The sequence below is a fragment of the Lissotriton helveticus genome, chromosome 3_1, assembly GCF_964261635.1.
Source record: "Lissotriton helveticus chromosome 3_1, aLisHel1.1, whole genome shotgun sequence".
NCBI classification, from domain to species: domain Eukaryota; kingdom Metazoa; phylum Chordata; class Amphibia; order Caudata; family Salamandridae; genus Lissotriton; species Lissotriton helveticus.
This window is the reverse complement of record NC_136061.1, coordinates 27,822,280-27,844,606: the sequence shown is the minus strand read 5'-3', so window position 1 is coordinate 27,844,606 and position 22,327 is coordinate 27,822,280. Positions and strand designations below refer to the sequence as shown.

At 45.5% G+C, this 22,327-nt stretch overlaps 1 protein-coding gene across 4 annotated transcripts in view; it reads right to left on the bottom strand.

Annotated features, from left to right (window-relative positions):
- The window catches only part of ADCY10 (adenylate cyclase 10), a 4,100,562-nt gene that overhangs the window by 3,464,954 nt on the left and 613,281 nt on the right, over positions 1–22,327 (bottom strand). For 3 of the 4 annotated variants that reach the window (XM_078679137.1, XM_078679136.1, XM_078679138.1), the window contains exon 5: positions 12,484–12,689. In XM_078679137.1, coding sequence (XP_078535263.1) covers positions 12,484–12,689 — 206 coding nt within the window. Of the gene's footprint in view, positions 1–12,483; positions 12,690–22,327 lie in introns of those variants that run through there. The other variant, XM_078679140.1, reaches the window with a different exon arrangement.

Below are 22,327 nucleotides of genomic sequence, written 5' to 3'. Positions count from 1 at the left end.
CGCGTAAGCGAGTCGAGACGTTGCGCGATCGTATGCGATCACATGCTTCCGGGTGCGCTAACGCAGTGCGTCATATGACGCATCACGCAACAACGCGAAACGTCATGATGTTGTTTTTGTTCGCGGGAATAGCTCTCCCAGGACGCTCCCCGGTACGCGCCCCGGGGCTCTTCGTAACATTGCGCTTACCCGTACATTCACCGGTACGCGCCCCGGGAGAGCCCCGGGGCAAACAATAAAAAAAAATAATAATAATTTACACAATTCAAAATTTGTTATAAAAATTATTACTTTTCATACCTATAGATATTTGCTATTAAAAAACCTATGAAATTCACAGAAAAAAACATAGGTTTCACACCAGTTATAGTTAGGAATTAGCATTTAAAAAACCTATTAAATTCACTGAAAAAACCATAGGTTTTACACCAGTTATAGTTAGCTGAAAGTTTTACTCGCATAAAACCATTGAAATTCCCACGTTATAGTTAGTTGGACTCACTATAACTTGCGCATGCAATGCACTGCTGATGACGTCACATATTACATCACTCATGACATGGTCAGTGACATCACTCATGTTTTTTAAATGCTAATTCCTAACTATAACTGGTGTGAAACCTATGGTTTTTTCAGTGAATATATATATATATATATATATATATCTATACTACTATTATAAAGGAAGAACTTTGCACCTTTGAGGCGGGTAAACTCGGGAACCACAGCACCAATCCACACACCCGATACATCATTGTAATTGTCAGGGTGTGCAGATGGACATAGGCTATATAAAGTATAAAAATATGCGTTATTTAAAAAATTAACATTTAAAAAAAAGTAGTCCCTTGGAAGTAGAGCCGGCCGTGACCTGCGTGCTGACGTCAGGTGACTGGGGAGGAACGGCGTCCAGGAAGGTGAGTGACCTGCAGTTGGGTTTCCAGAAGCGGCGTACGTGCCCCTGCCAGCATGTCCAAATTTCCGCCAGCTGCTGCCTAAAAGCTACCTCATGCTTTCACAAACCCGGTGTGCTCCATCCCCGAGTGCCCGCCTCCCCTTCCCAACCCATTGCTCTCAGCCCTGATCCCAGCTGGGATGCTCGCAGCTAATGATCCCATATATGACTTCCAAACAAAGAGAGAGACCGGGAGAGAGGGAGGGAGGGAGGGAGACGAGCAAGATCGACAGGGCTACTCAGCGTCAGACTCAATCTCTGTGGATTTGCTACATTAGCAGGCAAGCTGGCGTCAGGTATCAGAGCGACCGAGCTTTGATTGAAGAAATCTCTGCATTAGCATTATTAAAGAAGAATTTGTGCGCGAATGTGATGACACACAGTCCGGAGCCCGGGTCTAAATTTAGAAGTTGCATAAAGTAAAAGCTAAAAAAAAGGTCTCCCGTGCCTCGCTCTCTGCCCACATCCAACTTTTAAGGTGCACGTTTCCCGCCCCCTCCAAAGGTGGCAGAATGATAATCCCTCTGTGGCTCTGCTGGGATGTACAGGGAGGGTCAAGGACATGCCAGCTGGATACCGCTGTGAAGAAATGCGTTACTTACCTGTAACTGCAGTTATCCAGTATTGGTGTCTTTCATAGATTCACATGCCTGAATCATTCCCCATCGTCGAGATGGGAGTCCCCGATACATTGAAAAGTAATGTCCTATAGACATACATAGAGAAAAGTAGGCCTAAGGGCCTTGCCTTAGTAGCCTATCTATGTCCTTTTGTAAAAAGGACCAAACTCCTGAAGGTAGCCAATCAGCTACCACCTCCCTCTAGGACCTTCCTGCCAGGAGCCTCAGTCTCTCAGATTTTCGTACGCACCAAGCTAGGTAGGCGTAATATATGTTTTAGAGGGAGAGATGAGACCTTCCTGGGTAGGCGGGAGGGTTGCATGCGAATCTATGAAAGACACCGATACTGGATAACTGCAGTTACAGGTAAGTAACGCATTTCTTATCCAGTATTATGGGTGTCTTTCATAGATTCACATGCCTGAATCAGAGTAGCAAGCAATACATTATGCACATTTGTGATGGAACATTATAAGCAGTCTGAGATAATACATATCATGCGACTAGTAACTATCAACAAGTACAAAGAATAAAGTAAATAAATGTGCATACCAGTACAGGATGGTGGGAAGGAGGAAGGCTCATCTTATCTTATGGGAATAGATGGCGAAGTACAGCCTGGCCCACAGCTGCATCCTGCATCAGTTCCGTATCCAGGCAGTAGTGCCTGGTAAATGTGTGTGGCGATTTCCAGGTCGCTGCCCTGCAAATGTCCAGAATCCGCACTCCAGCGAATAGTGCCGCCGATGTGGACACAGCTCTTGTGGAATGAGCTCGGACTTTGGAGTGTAAGGGACGTCCGGCTTTGTCATGGCAAAAGGCAATTGCAGATGATATCCATCGTGAAATGCTTTGTTTGGAAAGTGGCATGACTTTTCTTGGTCTGCTGAAAGCGATGAAAAGCTGATTAGTTTTCCTGAAATGTTTTGTTTTGTCTAGGTAAAATTTAAGACATCTCTTTAGGTCCAAAGAGTGAAGGGTTCTTTCAGCCGCAGTACTAGGATTTGGGAAGAAGGATCGGAGTACGAGTGGTTCATTTAAATGGAAGTCCGAGGGGACCTTAGGAATGAAGCGAGGATTAGTACTTAAAATCACTCTGTCTTCCTTGAACTGCATGAAAGGATCTTGTATGGAAAGAGCTTGTAACTCGCTGACCCGTCTCGCTGAGGTCAGAGCTAAAAGTAGTGCTGTTTTCCATGAAATGTATTTGATATCAGCCCTATGGATGGGCTCAAACGGGTGTTTCATCAATTGGTTGAGTACCACATTAAGGTGCCATGTTGGTGGAACTCTGCGTGGCCGCGGAAATGATCTATAGAGCCCTTTAAGGAATTGCTTTATCAATCTGTGGGACCATAGAGAGAGTCCTTTTGAAGTTCTTGTAAAGCGGGAGATTGCTGCCAGATGAACTCTGATAGAGGTATGGGCAAGTCCCGATTGTGCCAGTTGTAATAAATATGGTAGTAACTGCTCCGGAGTGATCCGTAAGGGATGGAGATCGTTGTCCATACACCAAACGCAATAGCATTTCCATTTCAAGGAATAAGTCTTGTTTGTTCTGTCTGCTCTTGCCTTAGCTAGGACATCCTTGCACTCCTGCGGGATGTTTAGTTGGTAGAACTCTCGGTACTCAGGAGCCATGCCGATAATCTGAGAGATTTCAGATTCGGGTGGAGTACTTGGCCTTTGGACATCGAGAGTAGAGAGGGATGTTTGCCCAGATGGATTGATGGTTGGACTGAGAGGCGACGGAGGTCCGTGAACCAGTGTTGCCTCGGCCAGTATGGGGCAATGAGGATCAAGGTGCAGTGTTCCGTTTTCATTTTCCGAATGACTCTTGTTATCAGGGGAAATGGCGGAAATGCATACGCAAACACGTTGCGCCATGCGATGGAAAATGCATTTTCTAGTGACCGCGGTTGGGGATGCCAGCTTGTGAAGTTGTGGGATTTGGCGTTCTCCCTGGTGGCAAAGAGGTCTATTGCGGTCTCCCCCATTTCGAGAATATGTCGTTCAGCACGTTTTGGTTGAGTTCCCATTCTTGGGACAGAGACCTCTGTCTGCTTAGAGCGTCCGCTATGACGTTGTCCTTGCCTGGAACATACTCTGCTGTTAGTTTGATATTGTTGTGTACTAGCCAGTTCCAAATATTTTGCGATTCGCGAGATAGCGTCAGCGAACGTGTCCCTCCCTGCTTGTTCAAGTAGTGCATTGTTGTTGTGTTGTCCGTTCTTACAAGCACTGCTGAGTTTTTGATGCGGGGGAGGAAGGCTTGGATAGATAGGAGAACTGCCCTCAGTTCTAGGAGGTTGATATGTAGTTTCCTTTCTTGGTCTGTCCACTTGCCACTGATTTGCAATTCTTGAAGGACTGCTCCCCATCCTTCTAGAGAGGAATCTGTAGTTATGACATGTGGAGTTGAAGGCATCAGGAACGTTAGTCCTTGTGATAGGTTCTTGGCTGTTGTCCACCAGAGTAAGGCCTTGGTTATTTGTCGAGTAATCACGATGTGAACCTCGAAAGAACCTGTACATTGAGTCCACTGCTTGGTCAAGGCCTCCTGTAGGGGGCGGATTCTGAGCCGACAGCGAGGAATGAGTAGTATGCACGAGGACATCATCCCTAGTAGGGACTTGAAAGTATGGACTCTGATGGTATTCCTCGAAAACACTGCGGTGGCCAGAGTGATTAGTTTGTGTTTCCTTTCCCGAGATGGGAATGCTTTGGAAGAGGTCGTATTTAGAGTTGCCCCTAGGAATGTTATAACTTTTGAGGGCTGTAAGGTTGACTTCTCGTGGTTGAGTGTCAGACCTAAGTGTCTGAAAATATTGAGACAGGCGTTGGAAGACATTTGTGCGTCTGTCATAGATGGTGCCTTCACCAGCCAGTCATCCAGGTAGGGGAAGACCTGGTGTCCTTGCTGACGTAGGAAAGCTGACACAGGAGAGAGGCACTTCGTGAAAATGCGAGGCGCTGATTTGAGGCCGAATGGGAGGACACAGAATTGGTAATGTTGACCTGCTACTGCGAATCTTAGGAATTTTTTGTGGCGCCTGTGTATTGGGATATGGTAATATGCGTCTTGCAGGTCTAAAGACGTCATAAAGTCTCCTTCCTCTAGAGATCCCAAGATTTCCTGAATGGTCACCATCCGAAACGATTGGCTCTTCAAGAATGTATTGAGTGCCCTGAGATCTAGTATGGGCCTCCATTTCTTCTTTTTCTGTTGTATGAGAAAGGAGTGGGAATAACATCCCTTACCTTTTTGAGCTGATGGTACTCGCTCTATTGCTCCTTTTTTCAACATTGAAGAGATTTCTTGAAGGAGTAATCGCAGGTGCCTGTGTTGAATCTTGCGAGGAGGAGTTAACGGGGGGATTGAACTGAATTCCAATGAGTGCCCGTATTGGATTAATTGGAGTACCCACCGATCTGTTGTTATTGATCTCCAATTGTGGAGGAAGTGTGTTATTTTTCCTCCAATTTTGAAAGAACGAGATGGTGGAGGGACTGGCTGTTGGAAATGGTCATTGGCGTCCGCCGGCTGGTTTCCTCTGGTTTTTCCCCCTGAAGTTTGATCTCCCGTAGAAGGTTTGGCGACCTTGCTGCTGTTGCCGCTGCTGGTATTGTGAACGGCTTTGATTATAGGAATAAGAGGATTTTCCTTGATATGATCCTCTGTAAGAGGGTTGACCCCTGCCCCTGTTCCCTCGAAAGGACTGGTTTTTGAACTGTAATGTGCCGAGAGCTCGTGCTGTGTCTGTGTCTTTTTTGATTGCCTGTAAGGCCTCATCTATTTTTTCGCCAAATAGGTGTTGTCCGTCATAGGGCATGTCTAAGACTTTGGTTTGGACCTCCTGGCGGAAGGATGTTGCTTTGGGCCACCCTTGTCTGCGCAAAACTGCTGCACCTGCCAGCTGTCTAAAGCCTGTCATTGCGACATCTACAGCACAATCGATGATTTCTGATGCTGACATTTGTCCCTCCTTAAGGAGTGATTGAACGTCCTCCTTTAATTCTTCAGGTATATCTGCCAGGTACGGGACAATGTCTTCCCACAATTGTCTGTTGTATCGGCCTAGTAGCGCAATGGCGTTGGCTACCTTGATAATCATGGCTGACGTTGTAGAAAAACGTTTGCCGATGCCCTCCAATTTCCTGCCCTCCTTGTCTGGTGGTGCTGACAGTGGAGAGGACGGATTCCTAGAGTTCTTTTGAGCGGCTTGGGTGACTACAGAATCCGGCTTGGGATGTGCATTAAGGCAGGTAGGTGCTGTTGTTGGTGCCTTATACTTCTTATCCAGTCTGGGTACCACTATTGAAACCGATGCAGGTGTTTGCATTAGTTGCTGACCCTGTTCCCAAATGTGATCTATTATGGTAATTGATCTAGCCGTCTTTTTGATCGGATCCTTAAAATCGTATAGGAAACAGTCCGTTTCATGTGATTCCATAGTCATGTGGAATCTAGTGGCTGCTCTCTCTATCAAATTATGGAATCCGCCAATATACACTGGCGGAGATTCCGAAGTATTGGGTTCAGGTGTGGCTGGAGAATGAGCGATATAATCTTCATCGTCTCTGTTATTGGACAGGTCGTCCCTAACCTCTCCTTCTTCTGGTTCATCGCCCTCTTCATCAGAAGATTAAATGTGATGAATTGTTTCCCTCTCTTGAGGAATATCCAAAGGTGGTGGTCTTGTCTTTGGAGATGTGTGCGGTCTGGATGATGCTGGAGATTTCTCCGTAGAAGGGGCCGCTGGTGATTCAGGGAATCGTTTTTTATAGTCTTGGATCAAGAATTGTAGATCTGTGACTATAGCTGCTGGAAGGCAGATCATAGGAATGACTTGTGACTGGACTTGTGCATGAACAGTCTCCTCCGTAAAAATGACCTCATCTCCATCGTCATCTGTGCTCTGGCATTTTACAATGAGATCCGAAGGACTAGTAGCTTGATCGAACTGGTCATCTTCTGATTCATCATCTTGTAGTAGACAAGATGGGGGTAATCTTTGTACCCTACTTGGAGATGTTAAATCTGGTGTAATAGGGTTTTTAGTATTCTTTTTTGGCGGTATCAAATCTGATTTTTTCCATGGCGTCGACGATGTTGTCGTCGACGACGTTGTCGTCGTCGGTGTCGTCGTCGGTGCAGACGTCGATTGTTTTTCAATCGTCGACGGTCCCTTCGTCGACGGTCCCTTCGTCGACGGCGCGGTCGTCGACAGTACTTTCGGCGTCCACGGTCCCGTCGACGGTGCGCTCGTGGACGGTGCCTTCGTCGTCGACGGTGTGCTCATCGACAGTGCCTTCGTCGTCGACGGCGTACTCGTCGACGGTGTCTTTGACGTCGACGATGCTTTTACCGTCGACGATGTCTTCGTCGACGGTGCGCCAGATGTCGACGGTTTTTGTCTCATCATCGACGGTGTCGTCGTCGTCGACGATGCCGTCGACGGAACCTTGATCAACGTCGATTGCTTTTTTATAAGTACAATCGATGACAGTGGCTTACCCGCCGTCGACGATTGAGTGGTCGTCGTCGCCGATGAAGAGGCTGACGACGCCATTGTCGTCTACACAGTTGTCATCGATGTGGAGACATAGGTGGTTTTTCTTGAAGAAAGCGTCGACGAACTTGTCGTCGATGACTGCGTTGGCTTTCTGAAGGTGGGAACATCCTTCTCAGACGTGACAGATTTTACCTCAGAAGACTTTGTGGCAGTCTTTTTAGGAGGAATGTCTGTAGGGCTAGGGGAAGCAACCCTTGGCCTCTTCAAGATAGTTTTGATGAAACTGAAGCCATTTCACTGCCCTCTGAGGACAGGACATCATCTCTGGTTTTAAGTCTGTTCAACCAGAGGAGTAGTCTCCCTTCTCTGTCTTTAAGAGTCTTAGTAGAGAATGTTCTACAAATTCTACATTCGTTAGGAGAATGGTCAGGATAAAGACAGTAGAGGCAAGTTTCATGCTTGTCATCGACGTGCAGTCTCTTCTTACCACAAGATGAACAGGCTCTGAAAAGACCCTTCTTCTGCTGATCAGCCATTGTTGTTTGTTGAAGAAAATATCCAAGTTTTGTGAGGAAAAGAGATAAATCCAAGAAACCTGAGGAGAACTCAGGTGGAGACTCCCTAGCACAACGTGCGGTAGAAAATCTGAGAGACTGAGGCTCCTGGCAGGAAGGTTCTAGAGGGAGGTGGTAGCTGATTGGCTACCTTCAGGAGTTTGGTCCTTTTTACAAAAGGACATAGATAGGCTACTAAGGCAAGGCCCTTAGGCCTACTTTTCTTTATGTATGTCAATAGGACATTGCTTTTTACCCGTAAAAGGGATGCGTCACTGGAAGCATGCAATTGTTTTCTCTCACACAAACAGACAACATAAATCTCCAGGCACCCACAGTAGTGTGCGCACATTTATCAGAAGCATGCTACAGTGCAGGTAGTTGCAATCTGCAAAGCAGTATGGAGATTCAAGGTGGCCTCGCTCTCTGGGAATCTTGGTGACTGAGCAGTCCCCTTCTTACACCCCTTTGCCTTTCATGAATTATAGGAAGGCCCGGGCTGCTTGACAATGTCGGGGCGGGCAGGGGGCCGGGCTGCTGCACAATGTGCGGTGAAATGAGGAGCGCGGGGGAGGAGCGGCGGCTGAGGTAAGGCTTCGGGCAGGCGGGGTTCGGGGCAGGCGGAGGACGGGGCGGGCGGGGGCCCGGGCTGCTTGACAATGTCGGGGCGGGCGGGGGGCCGGGCTGCTGCACAATGTCGGGGCGGGCAGGGGTCGGGGAAGCCTGATTGCTCCCGGACAAGGTCGGGACGGGCTGCTAGTATATATGTACAGCAATAAATGTATCAAGGAAGCAATACTTAAGGTGCAAGAGAGAGATAACACCAAATCCTCTAAAACCCAAGGCAATGATGAAAAGGACGGAGTGAGATTCATTACCGATTATCACTCTCAAACACAGAAAGTAAGAGGGGCACTCAACAAATTTTGGGGCACCCTTAAGACTGACAAGGATATCTCTTGCAGCATTAGAGACTATCCCCAAATCACGTATAGGAAACCTACATGCCTTAGAGACAAAGTCTGTCAAACACTCATTGTGACCAAAAAGAGATCGAACCCGGTTGTAGGATTCTATGTATGTGGAAAATGCAAAGCTTGCAAATTCAGCCACAACACAAAGGAAGTGAGGTTGTCTGGAATATGTGAGCCGTTCAAAATCAACAAACATTTGAACTGCCATACAGATCACGTGGTGTACGCACTGAAATGCCCGTGCAAAAAATACTACGTAGGCAGCACGATTAAACCCGTCAAGGAAAGAATCTTGCAACACTTAAGAGCGATTAAAAATCAGGACAAGCAGTACCCAATGGCTAGGCACTTTATGTCCCACCATAATAGCAACAACAGCCTTCTCTCCTATGTGGCACTAGACCAAGTGCCAACAAGAGAAAGAGGCGGGAATCGCCTACAGGAACTTAGACGGCTGGAGTCGAGGTTCATAATTAAATACCAACTTATGCAACCGCAAGGGCATAACTGCGATGAAGGCTTAGGTGTGCACCTGGGATGATTTTTAGTGAGTGTGTACATCATTCTGTCAAAGCTGCTCTCAATTCCCTGGAAATTTTAAATTGTATGAAAGTATGAAAGATGTGACATGTTTTGAAATTTATGTAACACTGTTTTATTATTATTTTGCCACAGGTACCTAACAATGTGGGAGAGTTTGAGAAGGCGCCGGTCCTTTTGTATGCTAGTGTGCTTCAATATTTCCAAAATGAACTGGTAAATCACGATGAATGATGAATCTCATGAAAGAGTCAAGATCCCAGCATGAACTTAATGTAAGGGTGACAAATATGCATGCCCACTGGGGCGGAATGTCGCTTGCTAAATAAGTGTAAGCATTCAAATACAAGTTACTGCATGTGTGAGCACAAATGCAACTGTATCGTACAATAATGTGGCAGCGAGCTGAGATTAATGGTAGCTCTACCCATAGCGCGCTCGCCCGGCATTCAGAAGCATATGCCTGACCACGGGTTCGAGGCTGACTAACTGCCGTGTCATTTGTTCATTTCATTTATTTATTTTCATCCATGTGATTCATGTCGTGTGTGATTCTCTCCTTAATTGACATGAGTTTGAATACGATATTTATTTAAACTGAATAGCGCTAAGATAAAATATCACATAATGCTCAATGTAATGTTTTAAAAGCGCTCGATTTATTACGTGACATATGCTGTCTAAATCACCCGTTACAGAACATGGATTTAAATGTTAGATTCAAGCCTTTAAATTGAATTTATAAATTATAAGCATACTTTAGCCCAATATTGGGAATAGAAGGCGCGATGCATAGCTCCAGACATAGGATATGTTGGTAGTCTGTTGGCTATGTTTATCATGCAATTAAGTCATGTGATTTTTCTTTAAAAGAATGGATGTAACTGACCAATGTACTCGTGACAAAGGGAAGGCTTTCCCGAAACGCGTCGAGTGGGATGTGAATTAAACTCCATTTTGCATACAACTGAGGCTTGGACATCGTTCTTTCTTATCTGTGGACGAAAGGTTGGAATATATATATATATATATATATATATATATATATATATACATACACACACACACACACACGTATCACTATTGAGCGATGTAAAAAAGTAGGTACTCAAACACACAAGAGCAATCAAACGTGTAGGCAAACAATACGCAGTGATTCGCCATTTCTTTGATGTCCAGTATCAAATGTAGTGAAATCGTAACCTGTTCGTTTTTCCTATTTGCCAGAATAATTCCTAACATGAGAGGTGGCAACAGAATCCAAGAATTGTGCAGACTGGAATAAAAAGTTTACCTTTACACTTTCAATACTGAGTGGTCCTAATTCAGATGAAGAGATGTCTGTACAACTAGGCTAATTTACCACACATGTATTCTTTTCCATCTCTAGCTCTTCTCCATGGCTTTGTGAGTTCCAATTTCATGATTTATGCATGTTTTTTAATCTATTTTTATACAGGTACACCAGGATGAAAATAAATGTCTGATGGTCTTGGATCAGGTCTTTTTGAGCTAAGCATACAAATTTGTTTTTGTTGGTTAACGTTGATCCCTCACTGCTATGTCTGTTGCCTTGGAATACTCATGCGTTCATCAACATGTGGGGCATTAGCAAACTTGTATACAATGAATCAAAGTTGCATGCTTGTGCTTACCATGATTAGCCTCTCTCGCTGTCATTATACACAGATAAGCATGTTAATACTGTGCAACATACATACATCAGGTTAATTACACAATGGTCCAGCAATAGCAAATTACAACCTTATCTATAGGCTTAGTGGTATAGGACACAACTGGAATTTGGTGTATTCATTTGAAAATTTTAAGTAACATAGTTCATTCAAGTCTATTTATGGATGCTTCATATTTATTAACTGACTTATAATTAAGAATTTATACATTTCTATCTCAAGGGGACCACTACCTCAATACGTAAAATAATTCACAACTAGCCACTAGGGTTTGACTGTAAAGATTATACAATTATGGAAACTGGGTGAATACTGGGTCAATTTAGGCAAACCATAATCCTTTTCTGATACAACCAACCGGGGCTTTATTCTTGCTTCTATGTTTGTTTACTCAAGAATTGGAACTATCCGCCTTCCTCATTTTATAAATTTGCATAGTCCGAAACAGACACGAATCATTATCGATCAGTATACAATGTTCAGTGTTTTCTGCTAAAGAAGTGTTTATTCCAAGATGTATATGTTTCTGATTTAGAAGTTATGGTTAACTGCAAAAATACTGCCTTTTAGAACATACCGTTTGCAGGTACTTACCAATGATGGAAATAAAAACAAATGATGTCTGTTAAATGATGACCAAAGTGCCTTTTCAGAGTGGTAATGTAGATTGAGTAATCCCATATTTAATGGGAGAGTAGAGGTACAACTTTCTCCACAAAGAGATATCCCCCCCCATGGAAAAAAAGATACAAGTATTTTATGTACTGAAGCATTGCATGAAAACTAGGACTGCCCTTTTTGTTTGACCAGGAGCAATCCTGGCAATGCCTGGTAATACCTATAGTTGGAAACCATGGGGCTGATTTAGATCTTGGAGGAGGGAATACTCTGTCATAAACCTGACAGATATCCTGTCCCCCATATTACGATTCCCATAGGATATAATGGGATCATAATACGGCAGACAGGATATCCGTCACGCTTGAAACAGAGTATTCCCCTCTGCCGAGATCTAAATCCGGCCCTAAGTGCAACATTCAGGCCTTGTCCTTTGTGAATTTGTAATTTGGATAATACAGCTTCACACCTTCCTGTAATTCTCTTTTAGTTTAATTCACTTTGTTAAGTGGCTAGGTCCTCAGCCTCTCATCTTCTCTGTCTGTGTCAGTATAATATAGAATATAACCCACAGTTCCATCCCTATCCCCATCCTCAGTACTCACTACCAGGGCCCTACATCTCTCACCATGAACAGTGCTTAATCTACAATGGTGGTTCTTTATTATAGACCAATACATTTTCTATCCGTCATCATTAGAAGGAACTTACAGCCCTGAGTCTACCTCATGACCTTGCTTTCCTAACCCTAAGCTCAACCAAGAGCCCCTGCAGTCTATAGCTTAGCTAGATCATTCTAACTAAGTTACATATGGTCATGAGATTGGCCATGGGTGTGGTACATGAGAGAGACTAGCCAGACTAAATTGTACTGACCCTCCAGCTGCCTATAGGACACGGTGCTGCAAGGAGTAAATGTAAAATGCTCTGATAAAAAACACAATAAGTGACAATGAATAACACACACATTTACTTTACCATCATTACACAATATTCATAATGACTCACATACCTTCACTGCTCTTTCATTTACAATCTTCTCACTCACAATGGTGGTCCGATCACACAGCTCCCAAGCATTAGGGGAGAGTATTATAGTGCTGGCTTCAGCCAGACCTTCAGCCAGCCGGACCTCATCCACTGCCCGGCCAATTACCACAAAAAATTCTTGTTGCTGATTTCCAACCACCACCTTAGAGATGCGTCCAGCAGAGATTCCTAGACAAAGAAAAAAAAGGGCACTTAAGAAGGGCTATAGACGAAAGGGTGGGAGGAGATGATACAAGGCAATGGAAAGTCAGGCTGTGTAGACAGCGGATAGCAGACATGGACAGTATGGGTCAAGAGGCAGGATTCGGAGAAATGGAGAGGAGTAACAGGTGGAGATGACAAAATGATCAGGGAAGGGTGACGCAAATGATAGCGAGCAAAGTCAGGATTGCTCCAGTAGAGAGGATGGTGAGGGAAGAGGAGAAACAGAGGTGTAAGGAGCCCAGATGGAGAGCTGGTGAAGATAACTGCTGAGGGCAATCATAGGGAACAAAATCAGTTAGCAATGCATCATTATATAAAACTACATAAATCAACAAGTGATGAAACCAGAAAAGATAGTGATGCAAGAGACGCGTAGCAGATATGAGCACGACAATGAGATGATCAATAGTGCAAAAGATGACTAGTACGAGTACAGGTGAATGGAAAGGAATGATGAAAGGATAATAAGAAAGAGGAGTTTGTGATGAACATGTCTGACTGATTATCAATGACAGGGCTGCAATGGAATAGGACTGGGATCCCGGAAGGATGGGTGTAAGACACTGGATTTCTGGTTGGCAGGTTTATGCACCCGGTCTAAGCAGGAACTACAATCCTAGTCAGGGTAAGTAAGATAAACATCATAAAATACCCTGCGCTCAATCTCTGGTAGCTTAGAACAAGACAGGCAGGCTTACTTAAGAGGCAATTTGTAAAGTATTTATGCAACACTTCAAACAGTAGCACAGTGAAAACACCACAAAAATGCTCCACGCTAGTTTAGAAAATGTAATTAAGAATTTATAAATAGAACCAGACCAAAACGACAATAAACAAATTAGGAGAAGTCAAGATATAAATTATTAAAGATTAAATGTAAAAATAGCACTTAGAAGCAATAAGCACATATGGGGATTATCTGGTCATGCTGGACCGGGCCAAAGTCAAGAGTTCAGGCTGAGCGAGATGAATCGAGGGTTGGATACTGGAGCCTCACAAGGCCTGACAAATAAAGTACCTTGATCTTGGTCGCAACAGCAAAATGTGGGGTGCAGGCAAGTGATGCATCGGTGTCAATCCCGCAGTTAAGGTGATGCATCAATTTTCTTCATGAAGTGGTGGCAATGCGCCTGTTCCAAAGACGGTGCGCCAAGCTTAGAGGCATTGGTTTCGTACACGATGCTCCAGGTTTTTCAATGCAGTTCAGGGGATGCAATGTTCCAACGCTGCAGCAGTGGTGATGCGCTGGCTTCGATGCGTTGTGCCAGTTCTGCTCCTGCAACAGCGACAATGTGTCAGTTCTGTTAGACGCAGACAGGAGATCGGTTTTACTGGAGCAAGCACCTGGGTCCACTTACAAAGGACCAGGCACAGAAGCAGGTGGTTAGACTTTGATATCCCTGAGTCTCAAAAACAGGATGTAAGCCAAAAAGCCCTTGGAGATCACTCTGGTTTCAAGCAGAATCCAGCTCTTCCTCAGGAGGTTTAGAGGGAAGTAGACATCAAAGCAGAACATCTATTCTTCTAGAGCAGCAGTCCAGGCGAGTGACAGTCTTTGTAGCAGTACAGTATTCCTTCTTCCTGACAGTGTTTCTTTAACAGGTCCAGAAGTGTCTGATTTAGTGTGGGGGGGGGGGGGGGTAAGACACCCAGTACTTATACCCAGAAGGGTCTCTGAAGAGAGGGCCTTTCTTCCTAACCCCGGCTCCAGACTCACAACAGGTGTTTAAGTAACCTTTTGTGTGAGGACAGGACCTGCCTATTCAGGTGTGTCAGCTGCTCCCTCCCATCCTGCCCAGGATGAGCATTCAGGATGCAGATGAGCACTCAGACACACCTAACCTTCCTTTGTATGTGCCTGTCTTGAGGGAATGCACTGAAGTCAGGTTGTCACCCACCCCCAGATGTGTATTGGAGACAGACTGCAGGCACACAGAGCTTTAGGAACAGAGAAATGCCAACTTTCTAAAAGTTTTATTTCTAAAACAGTGATGATAAATCCAACTTTACCAATAAAGAGGATTTACCACTATCATTCCAATGATATAAAGCATGATAGAACTACTCCTTCTCAATCAGGAATTACAGCTTTAAAGTGTAATAAGCAATTCCCAATGTTAAACTATGAGAGTAGGCCTCTGTCAGGAATGTCAGATTGAAACACCACTGACCTTCGGAGCCGTCCAGCAGGGCTGATGGTGAGAAGCTGGTTCTTCGATTCCCTTCTACGTTGCCTCCCAACGAGTGCTTTATAATCACTGCTTTGCAAAGGAACACACTGGGGAAAAGGGGAATTGAAGAAAACAATAAAGACTGTGAGGTGTTTTGGAGAGGCACTGGCCAGATACCCTCTTGGACAGTGCAAACCTCTAGGGCACGGGTACTCACAGTACAGGACGCGGGCCGCCAGCAGCCCGGCAAGCCTTCGTCGGCGGGCCGCGGACCTTTCAGACATCTTACCGATGTTTTTTTAAAAAATATTAAGAGTGTCTGCAAACACTGCGGTTGCAGCACCGTGATTCTGAGAGATTCTGCTGCTCTGTGGGGGCCGGGCGACCAGTGATAGTCAAAGTGGAGCTCCAGGGGTGCAGAGGTAAAATACAACAAAGCCTCATTAACATGCAAATGGTCTTTTAAAGACCTGTGAAGTGCTCGGGTGCAGCTGTGGGTGCCCGGGAAGCTATGTCAGCCCGGGCACACACAGGCAGGGTGAGATGACAGAGAGTGACAGAAAGAGACAGAGGGAGAGAGGGAGATAGAGGGAGGGAGGGAAATGCAGGGAGGGAGGGAGACAGAGGGAGAGGGAGGGAGGGAAAGGGAGGGAGATGGAGGGAGGGAAATGGAGGGAGACAGAGGGAGAGGGAAGGAAAGGGAGGGAGACAGATGGAGGGAGGGAAATGGAGGGAGGGAGAGGGAGGGAGGGAAATGGAGGGAGACAGAGGGACGGAGAGAAGGGAGGGAGGGAAATGGAGGGAGAGGGAGGGAGGGAAAAGAAGGGAAGGAGAGGGAAGGAGGGAAATTGAGGCGACAGAGGGGGAGGGAGGGAAAGGGAGGGAGACAGAGGGAGGGAAATGGAGGGAGACAGAGGGAGAGGGAAGGAAAGGGAGGGAGACAGATGGAGGGAGGGAAATGGAGGGAGGGAGAGGGAGGGAGGGAAATGGAGGGAGACAGAGGGACGGAGAGAAGGGAGGGAGGGAAATGGAGGGAGGGCAAGGGAGGGAGGGAGACGGGGAGGGAGAGGGAGACAGACAGAGGGAGAGGGAGGGAGGGAGAGGGAGACAGACAGAGGGAGAGGGAGGGACGGAGAGGGAGACAGACAGAGGGAGGGAGGGAGGGAGGGAGAGGGAGGGAGAGAAAGGGAGGGAGGGAGGGAGGGAGACAGAGGGAGGGAAAGGGAGGGAGGGAAAGGGAGGGAGACAGAGGAAAGAGGGAGACAGAAGAAGGGGGGAAATGGAGGGAGGGAGGGAGGGAAATGGAGGGAGGCGGGAGAGAAAGGGAGGTAGGGAGAGGGAGCAAGGGAAAGGGAGGGAGGGAGTCAGGGAGGGAGAGGGAGACAGACAGAGGGAGACAGAGGGAAGAGGGAGACAGAGGGAGAGGGAGGGAGGGAGGGATGGAGAAGGAGACAGACAGAGGGAGAGGGAGGGAGGTAGAGGGAGAAAGACAGAGGGAAAGGGAGACAGACAGAGAGAGGAGGGAGACAGACAGACAGAGGGAGAGGGAGGGAGAGGGAGACAGACAGAGGGAGAGGGAGGGAGGAAGAGGGAGACAGAAAGAAGGAGACAGACAGAGGGAGGAGGGAGACAGACAGAGAGGGAGGAGGGAGACAGACAGAGGGAGGAGGGAGACAGACAGAGAGGGAGGAGGGAGACAGAGGGAGGAGGGAGACAGAAACGGAGAAGGGAGACATAGAGGGAGGAGGGAGACAGACAGACAGAGGGAGGAGGGAAACAGACAGAGGGAGGAGGGAGACAGACAGAGGGAGGGAGGAAGGAAGACAGAGAGAGAGGGAGGAGAGATACAGAGAGGGAGGAGGGAGACAGACAGAGGGAGGAGGGTGACAGACAAAGGGAGGAGGGAGACATACAGAGGGAGGAGGAAGACAGAGAGGGAGGAGGAAGACAGACAGAGGGAGGGGGGAGAAAGACAGAGGGAGGAGGGAGACAGACAGAGAGGGAGGAGGGAGATAGACAGAGGGAGGAGGGAAACAGAGGGAGGAGGGAGACAGAAAGGGAGGAGGGACACACGGAAGGAGGAGGGAGACAGACAGAGGGAAGAGGGAGACAGAGAGGGAGGGAGGAATACAGACAGAGGGAGGAGGGAGGAGGGAGGGAGGAGGGAAACAGACGGAGGGAAGGAGGGAGGAAGACAGAGAGGGAGGAGGGAAACAGACAGAGGGAGGAAGGGGGAGGAGGATGGAGAGGGAGGAGGGAGACAGACAGAGGGAGGGAGGGAGGAAGATAGAGAGGGAGAAGGGAGACAGACAGAGGGAAAGGGAGGGAGTGTGAGGGAGACAGAGAGGGAGAAGGAGGGAGGGGGGAGAGGGAGACAGACAGAGGGAGGAGGGAGACAGACAGAGGGAGAGGGAGAGGGAGGGAGGGAGAAAGAGCAGACAGAGGGAGTAGGGAGACAGACAGAGAGGGATGAGGGAGGGAGGGAGGGGAGACATCGTGAGGGAGACAGAGAAATGGAGAGGGAGACAGAGAGAGAGAGAGGGAAAGAGACAGAGGGAGGGAGGGAGGAGGGAGACAGAGTGATGGAGACAGAGAAAGTGAGACGGAGAGCGAGAGAGGGAGCGAGAGGGAAGAAGACAGAGGGAGGGAGACAGAGGGAGGGAGACAGAGTGAGGGAGACAGAGTGATGGAGACAGAGTGAGGGAGACAGAGTGAGGGAGACAGAGAAAGGGAGAGGGAGACTGAGAGAGGGAGCCAGAGGGAAGGAGACAGAGGGAGGAAGACAGAGGGAGCGAGAGGGAAGGAGACAGAGGGAGACAGAGGGAATCAAAGGGAAGGAGACAGAGGGAAGGAGACAGAGGGAGAGAGAGAGGGAGGGAGACAGCGAGAGAGAGAGATAAAGAGAGAAAGAGAAAGAGAGAAAGAAAGAGAGGTGTGTGTATGCCGGGTCTGGTGGCTAAGTAGATGAAGGCGTCCGCTGCAGGGACCTGTGTTCAACCTCATGGTCACATTTTTTGTGTTGCTCTAGCCCCTCCCCCACTTACCCTGCCCCCACCGGTGCGGCCCTCGGACACAAACCACACTGTAAATTTGACCCCTGAGAAAAAGTTTGTGAGTACCCATGCTCTAGGGTGTCAGAAGACCATCGGCAATACTGGAAGAGCCCTATGTGCAAGAGGGGAGACAGGAATGAATATGACATACACACAAAGGAACTATCCTCCACACAGCACACTGCTCTGTTCCTGGGTACTCACATCCACTTCACACAGCACACTTTGAACTGTCTAACTGGCACCCCGCAGAGACCAGGGGAACGTTGTCCACCAGCCTGCCAGGCAGCAAAGACAAAAGGTAAGGTGCTGCTGGAAGGGCATGGTTCAATAAATTGTACTCTCCTCCGGGAGACACAACTCTTGTCAATAAGTTTCAGAAAATAAAAGCACAAATAACATGAAGGAGAAAAGAAAGGAGGCATAAATAACGTGAGGGAGAAAAGAAAGGAGAAGTCAGGAGCACAGAAAATATGCTTCCACCACTAATCTGTGTTCCAATATTCAAGTACGGCTCTCTGTTCTGTTACAGGAGATGAGGGGGAATCCCGAACATCAGAGGGTTTACGAGCAACGTGTATCCTCTGTGTCCCTGTACTACTCCTGTCACCATCTGGCAGCAGGGGGAAAAGATGCAGCCAATATGTGAGAACCGGCAGTTGTGGTTACCGGGGAGGTTCCGCTCGCGACTAGGCTGATAGGTGCGGGACCAACCGCCGAGGCCAGGGCAGAGGAAACGCAGCAAAAGGCAGCCGCATCGAACAAGACACAGTGAAATGAACTCAGTGCGGGAGGGGCAGGCGCTGCTCCACCAGGAATGCACTGACAAGGCACAGCGCAGGAAACATGCTTCGATGCAAGCGTTACGGGCACAGCCAGGAATCCAATGAGCAGAGAAAGCTGGGGGCACCAGGAAGCAGGACTCCCAGTGCAGCAGGCAAACACAAGGAATTGGATTGTCAAGCACCGGGCCGGTGTATAGGAGGGGCTTATATTTTGCCCTCAATTAGCGGCTGATTACAGGAGCCTCTTCTTGTTAACAATTCCTGGGGCTGCTGGGAGTCATAGGTCCACACACACACACACAAACGCCTCTCAGTCATTCGACAGTAGAGTAAAGGGGAAAGGGACTGGCTATGTGTACCCCTTATGTGCGTGAACTTCCTGCCTGAACCACCATGACAGTATCCTCCCGCAAAGACTGCCGTCTCGGGGGCAGCATGGTTTTGAAGGGAATCGTTCATGAAAACATTTAAGCAGAATGGACAATGGAGGTTCTGGGAAGGATCCAAAGATATCTCTTCTGGACCGTAATCCTTCCATTCTATTAGATAGAAAACCCGCTCCCTGGCAAGCTTGGAATCTAAAATGCTCTGCACTTCATAATCAACCTCTCCTTCAACGTCTATAGGGGTATAGAGTCAAAATATCGGGTTTTTAATATCGAGTAGACATAATATCGAGTAAAAAATATAGAATGGACATAATATCGACTAGACATAATATAGACTACCAAAATATCGACTAGAAAATTTAATATCAAATAAAATGGACATAATATCGAATCAAAAATATAGAATGGACATAATATCGACTAGACATAATATAGACAACAAAAAATTCGATTTTTAGGTAAGTTAATATTATTTTTTTTGTGTAATATAATTCTGTAGCGGGTTGTGGGTTTATAGGGGAATAGGGTGGGAAGTAATTTAATTATAATTAATTAAATATGTTATTTTATTTTTTGTTATGTATTTAGAATTAATTGTTAATTAATTATTAATTGGTAATTAATTAAAATATAATTGGTAATTAATTGTAATTGATTAATTGATAAATATTTTAATTTTAGTAATTTATTTTCTGTAGCGGGTTGTGGGTTTATAGGGGAATAGGGTGGGAAGTAATTTAATTATAATGAATTAAATATGTTAATTAATTAATTGGTATTTATTTTGAATTAATTGTTAATTAATTTTTAATTGGTAATTAATTAAAATATAATTGGTAATTAATTTTAATTGATTAATTGATTAATATTTTAATTTTAGTAATTTATTTTCTGTAGCGGGTTGTGGGTTTTTAGGGGAATAGGGTGGGAAGTAATTTAATTATAATTAATTAAATATGTTAATTATTTAATTGGTATTTATTTTGAATAAATTGTCAATGAATTTTTAATTGGTAATTAATTAATTGTTAATTGATAAATAATTTTTATTAATTGATTAATTAATAATTATGTGAATAATATTATTTTATTTGTAGTAGCGGGTTGTGGGTTTATAGGGGAATAGGGTGTGAAGTAATTTAATATAATTAATTAAACATGATAATTCATTAATTGGTATTTATTTTAAATAAATTGTTAATTAATTTTTAATTGGTAATTAATTAATTCTTAATTGGTAATTAAAATGTATTAATTGATTAATTTATAATTTTGTGACTTAGATTAATTTATTTTCACTAGAGTGGGGATATTAAAATTTACCCCTATGCTATCCAACCCTTTCCCTACTGTTGCACTCGCTGGAGTTGGAATAGTAATTTTTACCCCTACGCCATCCAACGCTTTCCCTACTGTTGCACTCTCTGGAGTGGGAATAGTAATTTTTACCCCTACGCTATCCAATGCTTTCCCTACTGTTGCACTCACTGGAGTGGGAATAGTAATTTTTACCCCTACGCTATCCAATGTTTTCCCTACTATTGCACTCTCTGGAGTGGGAATAGTCATTTTTACCCCTACGCTATCCAACACTTTCCCTACTGTGGCACTCGCTGGAGTTGGAATAGTAATTTTTTCCCCTACGCCATCCAACGCTTTCCCTACTGTTGCTCTCTCCGGAGTGGGAATAGTAATTTTTACCCCTACGCTATCCAATGTTTTCCCTACTGTTGCACTCTCTGGAGTGGGAATAGTAATCTTTACCCCTACGCTATCCAACGCTTTCCCTGCTGTTGCACTCTCTGGAGTGGGAATAGTAATTTTTACCCTTACGCTATCCAACGCTTTCCCTACTGTCGCACTCTTTGGAGTGGGAATAGTCATTTTTACCCCTACGCTATCCAACGCTTTCCCTACTGTTGCACTCACTGGAGTTGAAATAGTAAATTTAAACCTCTCGCTATCCTACGGGAAAAATATTGTATATGTTTTGTTAATAATATAATTATTTATTAATTTTAAGTTTATTTAGGTATTTTAAGTATGTTTAAATTAGTTATATTTATTATTATAGTACTTTAAAATTACTTTTAAGATATTTAAAAAAATCGATATTTTGACTGTCTATATTTTTTCCTATCGATATTTTGGAGTCGATATTTTTGTACTTACCTGTTTGTAGATAGGAAGTCGATATTCTGGCATTCTATATTTTTACCTCGATATTTTGACTGTCGATATTTTGACTGTCGATATTCTGTCAGTGATCCGTCTATAGGAGGCAGTTGGTCAGGTAATCGGGTTTGTGCTTGAAAGGGACGGAGCAGGGATACATGAAAGACAGGGTGTATATGCCAAGACAGAGGCAGGGTCAATCTCAGGGCCACTATGGTATACGGGCCTATATATTTGGGTTTCAGTTTATTAACCCCCTTCAAATGTAGGTTTTTCGTAGCCAACCAGACCCTGTCTCCTACTTGGTAAGTAGGTTCCTTTGTGCGCCTTTTATCAGCATAATGTCTGTGATTTTTCTGAGCTTAGGACAGATGTTCCTTGGCGTCTTGGAGCACGGCGCGTGACCTTTGGTGCGTTCTGCCGTGTCCCTGTCTCAGGAGTATGACCAGTACCAAATGGTGTTTAGCAAACAACAGGCTAGCCAACTACCCCCTCATCAAGAATATGACTGTAGGAAAGACCTAACTCCGGGAGTATCAATTCCATACAGCCGAGTATACGCCTTGACGGAACCGGAAACGCAGCATCTGAAGGAATACCTAAAGGAAAATCTTCAGTCAGGCTTCGTTCGGCCCTCCTCCTCACCTGCTTCCTCTCCTCTCTTCTTTATCCACAAGAATGAGGGGGATCTCAGAATCTGTATTGACTACAGGGCGATCAACAGGGTCACTTTGAAGAACTGCTACCCCTTGCCTCTCAATCCGGTTTCACTGGACTGGCTGAAGGGGGCTCGGATCTTTACTAAGCTGGATCTCTGAGGGGCCGACCACTTGGTACGAGTGAAGCAGGGGGATAAATGGAAGATGGTGTTCTGGACCAAATGTGGGCTCTTCGAATATCAGGTGATGCCTTTTGGGCTATGTAATGCCCCCACCGCCTTCCAGTATTTTATGGATGAGGTGCTTTGAGTATACCTCGACGTGTTCTGTATCATCTACATCGATGATATCCTTATTTACTCTAATATCA